Source organism: Ptychodera flava, chromosome 18 (assembly GCF_041260155.1).
Source record: "Ptychodera flava strain L36383 chromosome 18, AS_Pfla_20210202, whole genome shotgun sequence".
Taxonomy (NCBI): Eukaryota; Metazoa; Hemichordata; class Enteropneusta; family Ptychoderidae; genus Ptychodera; species Ptychodera flava.
This window is the reverse complement of record NC_091945.1, coordinates 5,589,121-5,604,568: the sequence shown is the minus strand read 5'-3', so window position 1 is coordinate 5,604,568 and position 15,448 is coordinate 5,589,121. Positions and strand designations below refer to the sequence as shown.

Below are 15,448 nucleotides of genomic sequence, written 5' to 3'. Positions count from 1 at the left end.
AATAGCCGATGGATCTGCGTTCCCTTATTCTATCATTTCTCATATTGCATATCTCAACGAATAATTACAAACAAATTACCTCCACGCAAAAACAATAGCGACACATCAGTGAAGGCATGGAGGTAGTACTCTACTACCTCCAAGGTGAAGGTAAGTAACACAGTGCCTTTGTGCAAAACGCCCCCAACGGATGTTTCAAAGTCGAGTTGAGAGGTCAAAAGTTCATATTATACACAAACTACAGAGCTTGATGCCGGTACCGGAGGTAGAAAGAAAGATCTTGTACTTGACACAGCCGTAGCCGCGGTTTTCGAGGAGTGACTATGGTTTAACGCAATCTCAGATTTGTTGTATAAAGATGAAGTCGGCGAAAATAATGAACAAGTACAGTCTTCTTTCGGATCTGGAGTCCTGTGAAAGAACAAACTGCAATGGCGGCGGGGGCAGTGCGTTCATCAACAACAACTGCGGTGGTCCACAAGCCTGTCAAGGTATGATCCATGCATGGAGGTAGGAAGAGACTTCCTACCTCCATAATCCATGTAAAGTGGAGGTGAAACACCCGTATATAGTGCACAGTCGCTCGTGGCATGGAGCTAGGAACGACTAGCTCCATGCTCGTGGTCAATTACGGCCCCAGGTGACACAGAATCGTCAGAAAGTATTTTTCAGTCGCCTGTTGGCCTTCGCCAAATGCTCAAAGACGACGGAGAGATCCTAGACTAGGCCGTGTTTTACCAGCTTTAGCCTTAGGACTATAACCACGTGAGGCTATAGCTGCAGTACTGTAGCTTGAGGTTTTGCCAGGGACTTTGGGTCGGATGCATGGCGCTATATTTGCGGTGAGGCCACAGCCCTGGAACGTAGCTGTGATATCGCAGCGGTACTTGTGGCGTGTATCGAACGCGCTCGGGTCATTGAGGTCATCGCCACATTTTTACATTTCATGCCATCTGGCCATTATAGTTTTTTCCATGTCCAGAGCCATAACTCAGACATATTTCCACTAACATCATAGTTAGTACAACTGATTTTATCCAAAATGATACAAGGACATTGACTTATGTCATACATATGCACTTCAATTTTGTGAGATCAAATACAATGGCTGCGTGGCGGCCATTATGTTTTTATTGTTACAAGTTTTTCATGTCTGCAGCCATAATGCAGACATGTATCAACTGATTTTATTCAAAGTTGATACAGTGACATTGATGTACTGTCATATTATGTAATAGATCTGCATTTCAATTGGTTCCACAATCCGATGTAATATGGCTGCCTGGTTAGTTACGTTTTCTCATGTACCAAGCCATAACTGAGACATATTTCCACTAATATCATTCAAATTTGGTACAAGGACATTGATATGCACATCAATTTGTTTCACGACCTGTAGCAGTATTACGTCAATTATTGAATTTCCATAATTAGGCTGATATGTCAAGAAATACTGCATCAAATTTGATGAAACTTGGTACAGATGTTGATCTCATAGTGTTGTAAATACAATTCAATGACACTTAGCAGTATCATTTAAATTAATTGCTAATTTGCATTTACATGATGAACTGTTGTTTTCAGGGTGAATGTCCAGAAGCACTGCATCAAACTTTATAAAATATGGTACCGGCGATAATCTATCAGTGTTATGATAGAATGCAAAAATGTTTGGCAACATCCTGTCGATTAATTACTAATTGACTCATTGAATGACCTTTTATAATTAGGATGGAGGCCTACATTGGTTTTATATTTTCAACACCTCATTCTCAGACATTAAGCCCCAGCTGTATCACAGTATTTTTAATCACAGACCTAATTAATGAATAGGACTCTATCCTCTCCGAGGACTTGTAATTAAAGTTGGGACTTTGTCATCAACGATGACTTGCTTTATTGACATTTGCTAACGTGTGTAGGATCTGCTTGTCCCCTTGCTATAGAAGTTGATTATCAATATGTATCGGATATGTACCGGTATGTTCCTAAAGATGACCTCCAGTACCTAAGTTGCAGACGTTATTTGCTTTTGTCATTCTTGTTTTTCTGGTTTAAATATTTCTTGAATGGACCAACTCAAACCGAATGTGAGCACAGTGTCCTTGAAAGTATGTTTCTTGAAACTCAGTTGTGCTGGAGCACATTGTTGTGGTGCTTATATTTTAAGTGAATATCCATGATATCTGATTATTTTGTTGTTTCAGTTACGGTACATCATAGATTGGCTGTTAATGTAACTCTATGACTTCTTAACGTTTAACCTCTTTATATCTCTTTCAGAGTGTTCTGAAATTTTCAAATCTCTAAAACATTTGGAGAAAATGCATGAGCTAGTGAAACCATTAGAGACACTGACTGAAAGGATGTGCCAACAATATCAAGACAATACATTATCAATGAAAGGTAAGGTTTTGTTATACAGGCAGTGGTGAGTTTGTTTGGTAGGGTATGTTTATATGCATGTGTGTGTGTGTTTGTGTGTGGATCTGACACAATGTACCACATAGCACACAGGTCTTCACCATTTTGTTTTTTATTGCAAGCTTATGATACTGGCTGCCATTTTGTCATGCTGATCTGTACATAACTCTATAAATTTTATTCCAACTTGAGTATGAGAGTGACAATGTTTTGCCATAAATGTCAATGAGTCTGGTATCAAACGAGTTGCCTAATAAAGATTTCGCTAAATCCTACCAAAATAAAGCTGAACTACAGTTAGGGTATGTGGCTGAACTTGTCTCATTCATAAATTTTCACGGGTCTACACGTATTTGTGCATCAGCACATCTAACTTCTTTGCACTCTGTCAAGGTTTATGCTATTTCCTTAGGATAAGGCTGATAATGAAATGCTGCATAAACGGATGTTACAGGACCCTGGGCGCACAGTAGGGGAATACTGATGACACAGCCATTTGCATACACTGGATGGGAGTTTTTGAATTTCATAACATCGCTTTGACCGTATAATAAATTTCAATAATCATGATGGGCACTTCAGTGACATATGCAAAGAGGGTTCACATGGTCGTACAGGGAAGAGATTTTGAAACATATGCGTTTTCTGACAAAAACGTAACATTTTTTCATTTTATTTTTGAATCAAGTTTTGTCCCTATATATTCACTGACATCATATGCAAGGTTCAATGACAATGATAGCCTGAAATTTTGCAATATTATGGGTTTCTGGAACCAAACACGGCAAATCCGACTGGTAGCGTGGCTTTTTTACATTTGCATAGATTAACGATAATCTGGCTTTTATATGGGAAGTTCCAGTTTAAAAAGAAATTATCTGACTTTGCACTTAATGTCATGTACTTCTAACTTTGCACTTAAGGCAAAATGTCCAAAAAATGCTTTTGTTGGCCACCATTGTATGATGTACCTAACATTACTAAACATTAATGAGTAATATATATGAATTCTGGCATTCATTTATGTTACTCATTAATATTTAGAATTATCGTTGGTGATCAGTCACTTAGTAAACGTGTACAATGACAAACTGCTTGTCAGACATGTTCACGTCTGACAAGCAGTCTTTTGCAGAGTTTTTTACTTGATATCGATCTTTGTGATCACCCATGATTTAAATACCGGTAGCCATGCTTTTATGTATGCTTGTATTGGACTGTAGTGTTAATATACATTGCTTTCATGACTTTGACTTTAATACAAGTGTACCTGTACTTATACTTTGCTGATAGTTTGTACCCTTGCTGTGCTGTGCTGTGCTGCTTTTGGTGTGTTCAGTAACTGTGTATGTGACAGTTGACCTATAATTTTTGGATTAAAAATTGGTATCATCCTATGATGGCTATTGCTTTGCTCTTAACTAATCACATGAAATCCATGAAAAGTGTCTCTATTTTGTCCAATATTATGTGAAGTTGTTAAAAGAAACATCAAAAGTCTACATCTCTCTGTCTTTTGTTGTTTACTACCTTACCCTACTGAATTCTTTCATATTAATCTCTCTAACAACAGATGCATCAATTATTGTACAGAGCATCATGCAACATGGCTTTATAACATTGGAATATGACATGTCCAACCGAGAGAACAGCAACGAAGACCTGACTCCAAGATATGAGGGTGATCATATTGAAGACCGAACTACATTACACAAAGACTCCTTCCATATGGTTGAGTGCAATTCTCATTATGGGGACAACTGTGATGGTGAAATCAGCACTGAGTGCGGTAAACTTTATATGAGAAACAGCAAAGATGGAGCACATAGCTTGAACTATTCAGGGGCACAGGAAAGTGAATTTGAAGAAAGTGTTGAGACATTCACACACAACATGCATCTCAAGGGGCTTGCAGTGATCAATTCTGATTTCATATCATTCCAACACAGTGAATGCAGAAAAACATTAATTGAGAATGGCAGTCTTGAGACACAAATGTTGACCAACCCAGATATCAGACTACATCAATGTGAAGAATGTGGTAGAACATTCACACAGGAGAGTGATCTTAAAAATCACATATTGACCCATTCAGAGATCAGACCCCATAAATGTGGGGAGTGTGGTAAAACATTTAAAAGGAAGAGCTATTTACTCAACCATATGTTGATTCATTCTGATGTCAGACAGCATGAATGTAAAGAGTGCGGTAAAAGATGTAAACGTAAATGCGATCTTAGGAGGCATATGTTGGTCCATTCTGGTGACAGACGATATATATGCAAAGAGTGTGGTCAAACATTCACACGTAAGTGTGATCTTAAAAATCACATATTGACCCATTCAGAGGTCAGACCCCATAAATGTGGGAAGTGTGGTAAAACATTTAAAAGGAAGAGCTATTTACACAACCATATGTTGATTCATTCTGATGTCAGACAGCATGAATGTAAAGAGTGTGGTAAAAGATGTAAACGTAAATGCGATCTTAATAGGCATATGATGATCCATTCTGGTGTCAGACCATATAAATGTAAAGAGTGTCCTCTAACATTCACACACAAGGGCTATCTTAAAAAGCATATGTCGACCCATTCAGAGATCAGACCCCATCAATGTAAAGATTGTGGCAAAACATTCACACGAAAGGGCTATCTTAAAATACACGTATTGACCCATTCAGAGATCAGACCCCATCAATGCAGGGAGTGTTGTAAAACATTTAAAAGGAGGAGCCATTTACTCAACCATATGTTAATTCATTCTGGTGTCAGACAGCATGAATGTAAAGAGTGTGGTAAAAGGTTTCCACGTAAATACGATCTTAATAGGCATATGATGATCCATTCTGGTGTCAGACCATATACTGGTATATGTAAAGAATGTCCTCTGACATTCACACAGAAGGGCAGTCTTAAAAAGCATATGTTGACCCATTCAGAGATCAAACCCCATCAATGTAAAGATTGTGGTAGAACATTCACACAAAAGAACTATCTTAAAAATCATGTATTGACCCATTCAGAGATCAGACCCCATCAATGCGGGGAGTGTAGTAAAACATTTACAAGGAGAAGCCATTTACTCACCCATATGTTGATCCATTCTGGTGTCAGACAGCATGAATGTAAAGAGTGTGGTAAAAGATTTATACGTAAATACGATCTTAATAGGCATATATTGATCCATTCTGGTGTAAAACCACATGAGTGTAAGCAGTGTGGTAGAACATTTACACAGAATAGCAGTCTAAAAACTCACATATTATTGGCTCATTCAGAGATCAGACCCCATAAATGTGGGGAATGCGGTAAAACATTTAAAAAAAATAAGGGCAGTCAAACCAACCATATGCTGATCCATTCTGATGTCAGACCACATAAATGTAAAATCTGTGGTCAAACATGTAAAAGGAAGGGCAGTTCTTAAAAGGCATATGTTGATCCATTCTGGGTGTCAGAAAACATAAATGTACAGAGTGGTAAAACATTCACACAAAACCACTTGTCTTGGAATGCATATGTTGATCCATTCTGGTGTCAAACATCATGAATGTACAGAATGTGTAAAAACATTCACACAGAAGGGCCATCTTAAAAGGCATATGTTGATTCATTCTGATGTCAGATAATGTTAAGAGTGTGGTCAAACATTCACATTTAGGTTCCATTTCAAAAGCCATATATTAACCTACTCAAAGACCATGTGAACACAGTGGCTCAAATATCTGACAGTATAAGAGCGTGGTGACACCTTACCTCAAAATATGATTCTATGAGACTTATATTGATCAAATTTGATGTGAAATCATACCAGTGCAACAAGTGTCATACGCCATTCAAACAGATGAACAAGCTTAAGTGAGCATGAAAGTTCACCAGTTTTTGAAATTTTCGCTTGTCCAGCCTCAGTGAATCTACATGTTAAACAATTTGGGGAATTCCTGATAGGACACAATGATAAGTTTTCTGTTGCTAACAACGGTCTAATCATTGCAATCCTAGCTCTTACAAATTAATAGAATGATGAAATACTGTGAGGGAACATTCTCATCACAGTATACCTCAAAAACAACGAAAGAGAAAGTACTAGTACATTACAAATTTTAAAATACCTTTAAGCTAAAAATAGAAATAATAGTGAAACAATTTGTCTAAATGGTAAAAAGGAAATGAGCTACAAGTCTTAATACCGCAGAACACATCATAATCATGTTTGCGAGTGTTTCAGTGAAAAGGATGCCTTGTAACAAACAGTATTTCTTTTTCTACATTTATGTAATTAGAATCGCTATGTTGAAAAGGTTCCTGCACCATTGAGTCCAATCAGTAACTCCACAATACATTTACAAGTGTATTTTGAACATGTAAGTTTTATATGATGCTGGTCTAGCCGGTCAATTCCCAAAGCTACTGCACTTTCACACTCACCTGTCCATCACGAATAAAAAAGAAAGATACATGACATTGCAAAGTGTGGTGATTTGTTTATGTTTCTCTGTCTGACATGCATGGAGTGGCCCTGGTGTGTTGTGTAACTGAGAGCATGTAGCTGATTAAAGATGTAAACAAGACCACATGAAGCCCAGTGTGTTAATGTCGTAAAAGTCGCTGATACACATCGATTAAAACAACACCTTGGTTAGTTTAGTTCTGCAGTTTGATCGAATTTCACTGTAACTGACTGTCAACTTCAATGTGTTTTTGGTACATAGGGATAACTATGGGAGCAAAGTTTTTTTGACAAAATGTCATATGACCAGCCACTTCCTGTACCTCATTTATTATGCACATACCTAATTCTGGGCTTAATAGTAGAGCTTGAGGTCTGATTTCTGGTATGTAGGGATAACTATGAGATACAATTTTAAAAAATCTAAACCTAACTCTCACGTGACCTTGATGACCTTTGACCCCAAATATACATATATGTCCATAACTCAGTAACCACAAGGGCTACACCCTTCATATTTTGTATGATGGGTGACCTTATCACGCCACAATCTGTACCTCATTGATTACGCACATATCTAATTTTGGGCAAGCCAATAGAGCTGGAGGTCTGATTTTTGGTATATAGGGATAACTGTGGAATACAATTGTTTTGACATGTCATGTGACCTCGATGACCTTTGACCTCAAATATAGATATTTCTCCATAAGTCAGTAACCACAAGGGCTACACCCTTCACATTTGGTATGATGGGACACCAAATGATGACACATCCTTTTCCTCATTAATTATGCACATATCTAATTTTGGGCAAACCAATAGAGCTGGAGGTCTGATTTTCGGTATATAGGGATAACTATGAAAAACAATTTTTGTACAAAATATTATGTGACATGAATGACCTTTGACCTCAAATATACCGTACATACATGGCCATAACTCAGTAACCACAAGTGCTACACCCTTCATATTTGGTATGGTTGGAGACCTTATGGTGCCATATCCTGTACCTTATTAATTATGCACATATCTAATTCTGGGCAAGCCAATAGTGCTAGAGGTCTGATTTTTGGTATATAGAGATAAATATTGGATACAATTTTTTGACAAGATGTCACATGACCTCGATGACCTTTGACCTCAATTTCACAAATAGTACTATACCCTATCATGTTTTTTGGCAAAATACGCTGTGTATGTGCAAAGACCTTAATTATTATTATTGATTACAAATTCATTCTAGTCTGGATATGAATTTAATTTTGAACAATAATAATGCTGTCTATACACATATGGCTGTGTTAGACTACTTTTCACCACACTTCAAAGAGTAGAACAAGAAAGTCCAGTAAATACAGCACACAAAACCACTAAGACTTTTCATCACGCTTCATAGTGGTGCGGCATAACCAAAATTTTCATAACAATTGTGCATTTTGTGATAAAAGCATGAAATTTGGTACGAATGTAGATTATCATGATATGAATCAATTTGGATACCGAGCCACCACGGGTTAAGCCTCGTTCTGGTGTGGCGGCCATTTTTAAATATGGCGACCATCAGTCACTATAAAATCCCATAGTTGCTGCTCTACAGATGATTCTGTGGTGAATAAAGGACGTATTTCCATCATGAATGCCTTTTAAGATTACCATTTGCATATTTTTTGTTTTAAAATCAATTTTGATACAGATCCCTTACAGGTAGAGCCTCGTTCTGGTGTGGCGGCCATTTTTAAATATGACGACCATCAATTACTGTTAAATCCCGTAGTTGCTACTCTTACGGATGATTCTGCAGTGAATAGTGGATGTATTACCATCATAAATGCATATTAAGATTACTATTTGCATTTTTTATTGTTTTATAATTTCATTCTACCAGAAAAACGGGTTCTCTTAATAAAATTATTGACAATATGGTTGCAACAAGGCAAAAGTGGAAGATTCAAAATTGTCAAATTGAATGTTTTATACGATGATCAGCTGTCAGCTGTTCTGTCTAGTTAGACTATCAGAAGGTACTATTCAGAGTTTTTTTTATTTATTCTTATTTGTAACCGTTGATGCACCAGTTTTAAGCATTTTTAGACTTGTAGCTGGTACGTGCGACACTCACCAGGTTTTGCAAATAGGCCTAGATCGGCCCATGGCTGTGGTGGGCAGAGTATGATGCGTCCGAGTGTAAAAACAGCGTGTTCCATGTTCTTCCAATGGATGGAGTGTTCTTGAGTAGAAATATTGAATATGTGCAATATTTTGACATTGACTAATTATCTTTTCTAATTTTTATTAGTCAACCATTGACAAGTTTTGCAGGGTGTTAAATCACAAGGCCTGACATGGAAAATTGTGGGGAAATTTAACCCAATCTCTTACTCTTGTTCATCTACATTCACTGTAGGCCTACATACCAAAAAGCACAATGATATTTACTGTATAACAAACCTTCTAGTTTTAACTTTAAAAACAATAACATTTTGGGCGGAAATCTCTTATATATCCCCATAATTGTCAATGTTAGAGATTTATCATGTAACTACAATTAGTACATAAGTGCAGCCGTTTAAATTTTGACCACGTGGAGAACACGATCATATTTTTATATTATTTTTTTGGCTATATGTACCATATTTTATACATCACTTTTCATTATTTATTTCAAATGAAACTGATCTTGTGTAATTTGATATCTATTTCATAATTTAAATATTGGTTTTAGAGTTATTTCAATGGTCTATTGCATAAATATATATATTGATTCATGCCTATAATATTTTGAACATGGTATATTTTGGTACTAATTTCTTGGTCGTACATAATTTGTTGTTGAAATGCAAAAACGTGGCACCATAAATTAAATTGTATTACTCCACTTTCTTTTTAACAAACATGAAAGGTAGGGAAAGCAAAGCTAAAGCACAATGCTGCACTTTTGTCCGTCATGTCCGTGCATGGCACTCCCCGGATCTCTGCTTGCTTTTACATGGCTATTCAGCTGGCGAGTATTTTATTCCTTTCCATGGTGTTTACATAGCCTAGACAACAAGTTTAAACGACAATCCTAAATATTTGCCAATCATTTTCTTGTTATCCACTTGACACATACACCCAAGACCTAAGCACGGTAGTGTTGGCTGGCCAATTATCTGATCAAATGGGAACCTTCCTATACAAACAGTGACACTCCAGTCAAAATTGAAACATAAACCTTAGAGATTTTACGCAGTTCAGTATTCACAATAAATCATTTGCACATTCAGTAACACACAATTACAGAAAAGCTATTACCAAATTTTGAACGTTTTCAACATGCCAGCCCAGCTAAATCTGAACTACTTTATAAAGTATACTGAGTGTAGAAGCAATAATTAGATCGATCAAGTATCAGATACATGCTTTTAAACTATAGAACATCCTTTGATTTAATTCGTAAAGATTAGAAATGATAATTAGATCGGTTCAATATCGGATATATCCTGAAAATATTTTACTGGTGAATGCCATAAAGTACTGAAGAATGGCTAGCTATATTTCTGCTTATTTATGAAGTTAAGAAATTATCATTAGAGCAGCTAAATATTGGACATATCCCTATTTTTGTTAATGAAGAAAGTCCGAGCTATATGACATATCTTTAGACACTTATGCTAATTTATGAAGTTTAGAAACGATAACTAGAGCAGCTAAATATCAGGTATATCTATTCTGAGGCTATAGAACATCCTTTGATTTAATCTATTCGGAGGCATCATGGGCCAGTGGCTAGAGCAGTGGACTCACGATCAAAGGATGGTGAGTTCGAGCCCCGGCATGGCTGTGGTGTTGTGTCCTTGGGCAAGGCACTTTATTCCTCATTGCTTCTCCCCACCCAGGAGTGATGGATACCTGGTAGGACAGAGGTTGTTATGTGTGCGTTTAGCTCTGCTGCGCTTATTGGCTGCACATGTGAGCTGTTGTCTGCTCCCCAGGGAGTTGAGTGGTATCATATTAGGTCCAGTGACCAGGGGTAATAATAATTGTAAAGCGCCTTGATCACATCTACTTGTGGATATGTGCGCTATATAAGAACCAAATATTATTATTATTATTATTATTATTCCATAATATTTTGTCAATGAAGAAAGTCCAGCTTTCTGATATATCTATACAAGTTTTCCTTCAGGAACGCCCTGGTAATTTTGATGTAATGTATAATGTTTAGAAACGATTATTGGATCAGCTAAACTGTTGAATTAGCTATGCTCATTGATACAGTTTAGAAAACAAAACCTGTAAAGGCTCAATTCCGCACCTTGCTTCTCATTCAGTTGGTTGTATAATTCTGTATAGTGCCTTTCTTTTTTCATCTCCATTACAGCGAGTAGAACACATACCATAATTAGTTTTCAAAAATTGTTCTGCCAAATTAAATTAGAGTTCCACATGAAAACTTTTCAGGTCAAATCTTACAAAACAAACTTGAAACAAAATAATTTAATATGCGATGCTGATAATATTTTGAGATCACCCGTGACCATGATTTTGGCTGACTTCTTTCATAAAGACGTGTTTGATAAAAATTTATATGTTTTAGGAAATTTGCCGTATTTGTGTACCCTTGAAATATGATCCCAGTGGCGACTAAATCTTATTAAGTTCACTTCATATTTTGACATACGTCTGATACAAACAAAACCGATTTCATATAAGCATGATATTGCCTTCTGTATTGTGTGGAGCAAAAACAAATGGTAGAACGTAAGATAAACCGTAATTTGAAATGTAATCTTTTGGGGTATTCGGTAAGTTTTGGTCCCATTTCATGAAAACTGTAACGGATATTTGTATGTTACAAAAGGTCAACTTAAAGAAAAATAAATCGCTTTAATAATGATACCCACAGCCAGGTTATGTATAAGTTAGGCTCGGCATATGACTTAAACAAAGACAGGTTTAACAAAATGTTCGTGGGTCTCAAAATCGTGATTTTGCGGCACCCTTCAACATATGACTGTGACAGCTGTTGCATCCCAATATTTTTTCAGTTAAAAGTCTATTTCATATTTGTGACATGGCCTCGTAGCAAATAAAACAGATTTTACACAAGGCATTGCCCAAATCTATTTCGTATTTGTGATAGGTTCTTATAGCAAATAAAACATTTCATACAAGGCATTACCCTTTATTATATGTCTAGGTTAAAAAATGGTAGAATTTGACGTTTAAAAAAAAGATGCGATTCGCAATACTTTGACTTTACAGTTCCCTTTTCCAATGCTTTTTCTGTTAAAAGTCTCTTTCATATTTTGATATGTCTCCGTAGCAAATAAAACAGATGGCATATAGAGAATTGTCCTTTTTAATATGTTTAGGTAAAAATTGGTAGAATTTGAGATAAGCAGTGACAGTAATTTGCAATATAAAGTTTGGGGTATAGGGTAAGTTTTGGTCATATTTTATAAAAGCTATGGAAGATATTGCATATTAAAATATGTCATCTAAAAGAAGAATAAAATCCCTTTCCAATGTTAGCCCACAAGCTAGGTTATGTAAAAAAATAAGCTCAGCAGATGACTTACAAGAAGACAGGTTAAACGAAAATGCATGCGAGTTGGCAATACTGTAATTTTGCGGTACCCTTCAAAGTATGACCGGTAGACCTATAGCATCCCAATATTTTTCCTATCAAAAGTCTATTTCACATTTTGACATGTCCTTGTAGCAAATAAACAGATGTCATACAAAGAATTGCCTTTTGTGTTATGCCAAGGTAAAAAATTGGTAGAATTTCAGATTTTTTGGGTATTGGGTAAGTTTTGGTCCCATTTCATAAAAAAATCTATCAAAGATATTGCAAATTACATATGTCATTTTAAAGAGGAATAAATTTCCATTCTAATGATATCCTACAAGTCAGATTACGTTAAAAAAACTTAGTAGATGACTTACATGTACTACAAGAAAAAAGCACATGGATAGCAAAATGGTTATTTTGCGGTACCGTTCAAAAGTCGACCATAACAGTTATTGCATCCCTATATTTTTTCTGTCAAAATTCTATTTCGTATTCTAGGGATCCCAAGTCTTCTAAAACGATAGGTTTGTTATCCTGGGGGTGCAAGTAGACTCCTCTGGCCCACGGTCTAACATATCTTGACTGCTTACATAGCGTCATACTTTTATAGGATCTAATACCGTGCATTTTATGCATAAGAATTGTGTTTTTTGCCCGTATTTACCCGTTTAACAAGTCAGGTGGTGAAAGAAATTGAAAATAATTTTCAAATAACACTTTTCACAGTTTCTTATTGAAATTATTCAACCTAAAGTTACCCAACGACTTATGTAGTTGACATTTACTAGGTGAGAAATACCTGTCTGGTAGCCATTTTGGGAAAATGGTTGCCATGGCAACGCTTTGGTAGATTTTCAGTGGCTCGGTATCTGAATTTGTTCAGCACATATTAAGACACATCTGAGCCAAGTTTGGTGCTTTTATCACAAAATGCACAATGGGTTTGCCATGCCGCACCACTATTCAGGGAGTAGAACAAGAAACTTAGAAGACTACAACAAAATTAACCAAACGTTACAGCTCCTTTTGGAGTAAAGTCACACTCTGGTCATGTAAATTGTCAATCCTCACCCATAAATCTGAGTTATAAAAAGGCCAGAGTGTGTATGCTGTTCTATTTGTATTCTGTGTCTCCCACTGCTGCAGTGCCAATACTATGGAAAGAGAGTCTCACAGGTTGGTTTAAAGTACGGTTTTCAAAGTTGCTCTTTAGTCTTGCAACTTTTAGATGTGACGTTTTGGTTTCAAAGTCCCTGCTATAGAATGCTGCAAAGGTTTTGGATGAGATGTTTCATAAATGCCAAATTTTGTGAATGGGTACAAGCGACTCGACCACTATAGTCTTTGTACAGCTTGCACTGATTTGCGGAACGGAATGAGCAGAACGGAACGGAACGGAACGGAATAGCACACCAAAAAGAAAAATAGTTTCTCTTAACTAGAGTCCATTTTTTTTCGTCCACCGAATATTGGAGCGGAATAGCATGGAATTTCGGATCTAAAACAGAAATTTGGATTTAAATAAAATATCATTTTTTCAACCCTTAAAGTAATACATCTGTTTTTCGAAGTTTTTCTTGCCATGATGAAAATCGTGAATAAGACTACTAATAAGAACTTTATTCCATAGAAACACACTTTGGAAAGTGTGGTAGAGCAAGTACAATAAATCAAACATCACACATATAATCAGGCGAGACTGCTCCCGAGACTGCTGCCGAGACTACTGGACTGTATGACTGTATGACTACTGAGAATGAATAAGACTACTGGACTGAAGCTATAATTCAAATCTGAAACTACACCTGAATCCAAACCTCACCCTGGATATCGCATCTGCTGGAGGATGCTATGGCTACCGTGAGGTGGCGGTCTGTGTATGAAATATTCACCTCGATGGCATGGCGCCAGATTACATTTGGCGCGGAGGTGAAAAACAAGGGAGGTGGTGACGGATTCTAACTTCTGATACATTGTAACTGCATTGCTGACTGTGTGTTCATTGGCGCGGATGCAACCCCTGACTAACTTACCCTAGGAGATAGGTGGCTTTAATCAGAATTTTAGGTGAGGAAGGTTTGAAAAGTCCATTCTATGTAAAAAACGGCGCTGATTCCAAAAAAAGCAGTCTTATTGACCCCACTCAAGACAAAATTGCCATTTGGCCACTTTTTCCTCAAAAAATGGTCATTTTGGTCAAAAACTGAAAATCACTTGTTTTTTTTGGAGATCAAATGATGTATGAAAAGTTCATTCCATGTAAAAATGGGTGCTGATTTCAAAAAAAGCAGTCTTATTCACCAAACTCCAGACAAAATTGCCATTTTGGCCACTTTTACCTCAAAAAATAGTCATTTTTAGACAAAAATAACTTGAAACGATTCGTTTTCTTCGCAATAATAGATAAAACGATGTGTGGAAAGTTCAATCCATGTAAAAATGGGTGCTAATTTCACAAAAAGTAGTCTTATTTACCAAACTCAAGACAAAATTGCGATATTTGGCCGATTTTCCCTCAAAAAACGGTCATTTTTAGACAAAAACGGAAAACCTATTGTTTTCTTCACATTCGGAGATCAATGATGTATGAAAAGTTCATTCCATATAAAAATGGGTGCTGATTTCACAAAAAGTAGTCTTATTTACCTAACGCAAGACAAAATCGCCATTTTGGCCACTTTTCCCTCAAAAAATAGTTATTTTTAGACAAAAAAAAACTAAAAACGATTCGTTTTCTTCAGGTTTGGAGATAAAACCATGTCTGGAAACTCTGTTCCATGTAAAATCGGTGCTGATTTCAAAACAGACAGTCTTATCGACCTCACTTAAGACAAAATTGCCATTTTGGCCACTTTTCCCTCAAAAATAGTCAATTTTAGACAAAAATAACTTTAAATGATTTCGTTTTTTCACATTTGGAAATAAAATGATGCATGGAAAGTCCCTTCCATGTAAAAATTGGTGCTGATTTCAAAGAAGGCGGTCTTATTGACCCCACTCAATAAAAAATTGCCA

The 15,448-nt window shown here is 36.5% G+C and overlaps 1 protein-coding gene across 2 annotated transcripts in view; it reads left to right on the top strand.

Moving 5' to 3' along the window:
• Nucleotides 1-207: 207 nt before the first annotated feature.
• LOC139116728 (zinc finger protein 665-like) overlaps nt 208-15,448 on the top strand; it is a 55,196-nt gene continuing 39,955 nt past the window's right edge. The window contains exons 1-3 of one of the 2 annotated variants that reach the window (XM_070679343.1): nt 208-491; nt 2,284-2,406; nt 3,998-8,013. In XM_070679343.1, coding sequence (XP_070535444.1) covers nt 359-491; nt 2,284-2,406; nt 3,998-5,853 — 2,112 coding nt within the window. In that variant the 5' untranslated portion in view covers nt 208-358 and the 3' untranslated portion in view covers nt 5,854-8,013. Of the gene's footprint in view, nt 492-2,283; nt 2,407-3,997; nt 8,014-15,448 lie in introns of those variants that run through there. The other variant, XM_070679344.1, reaches the window with a different exon arrangement.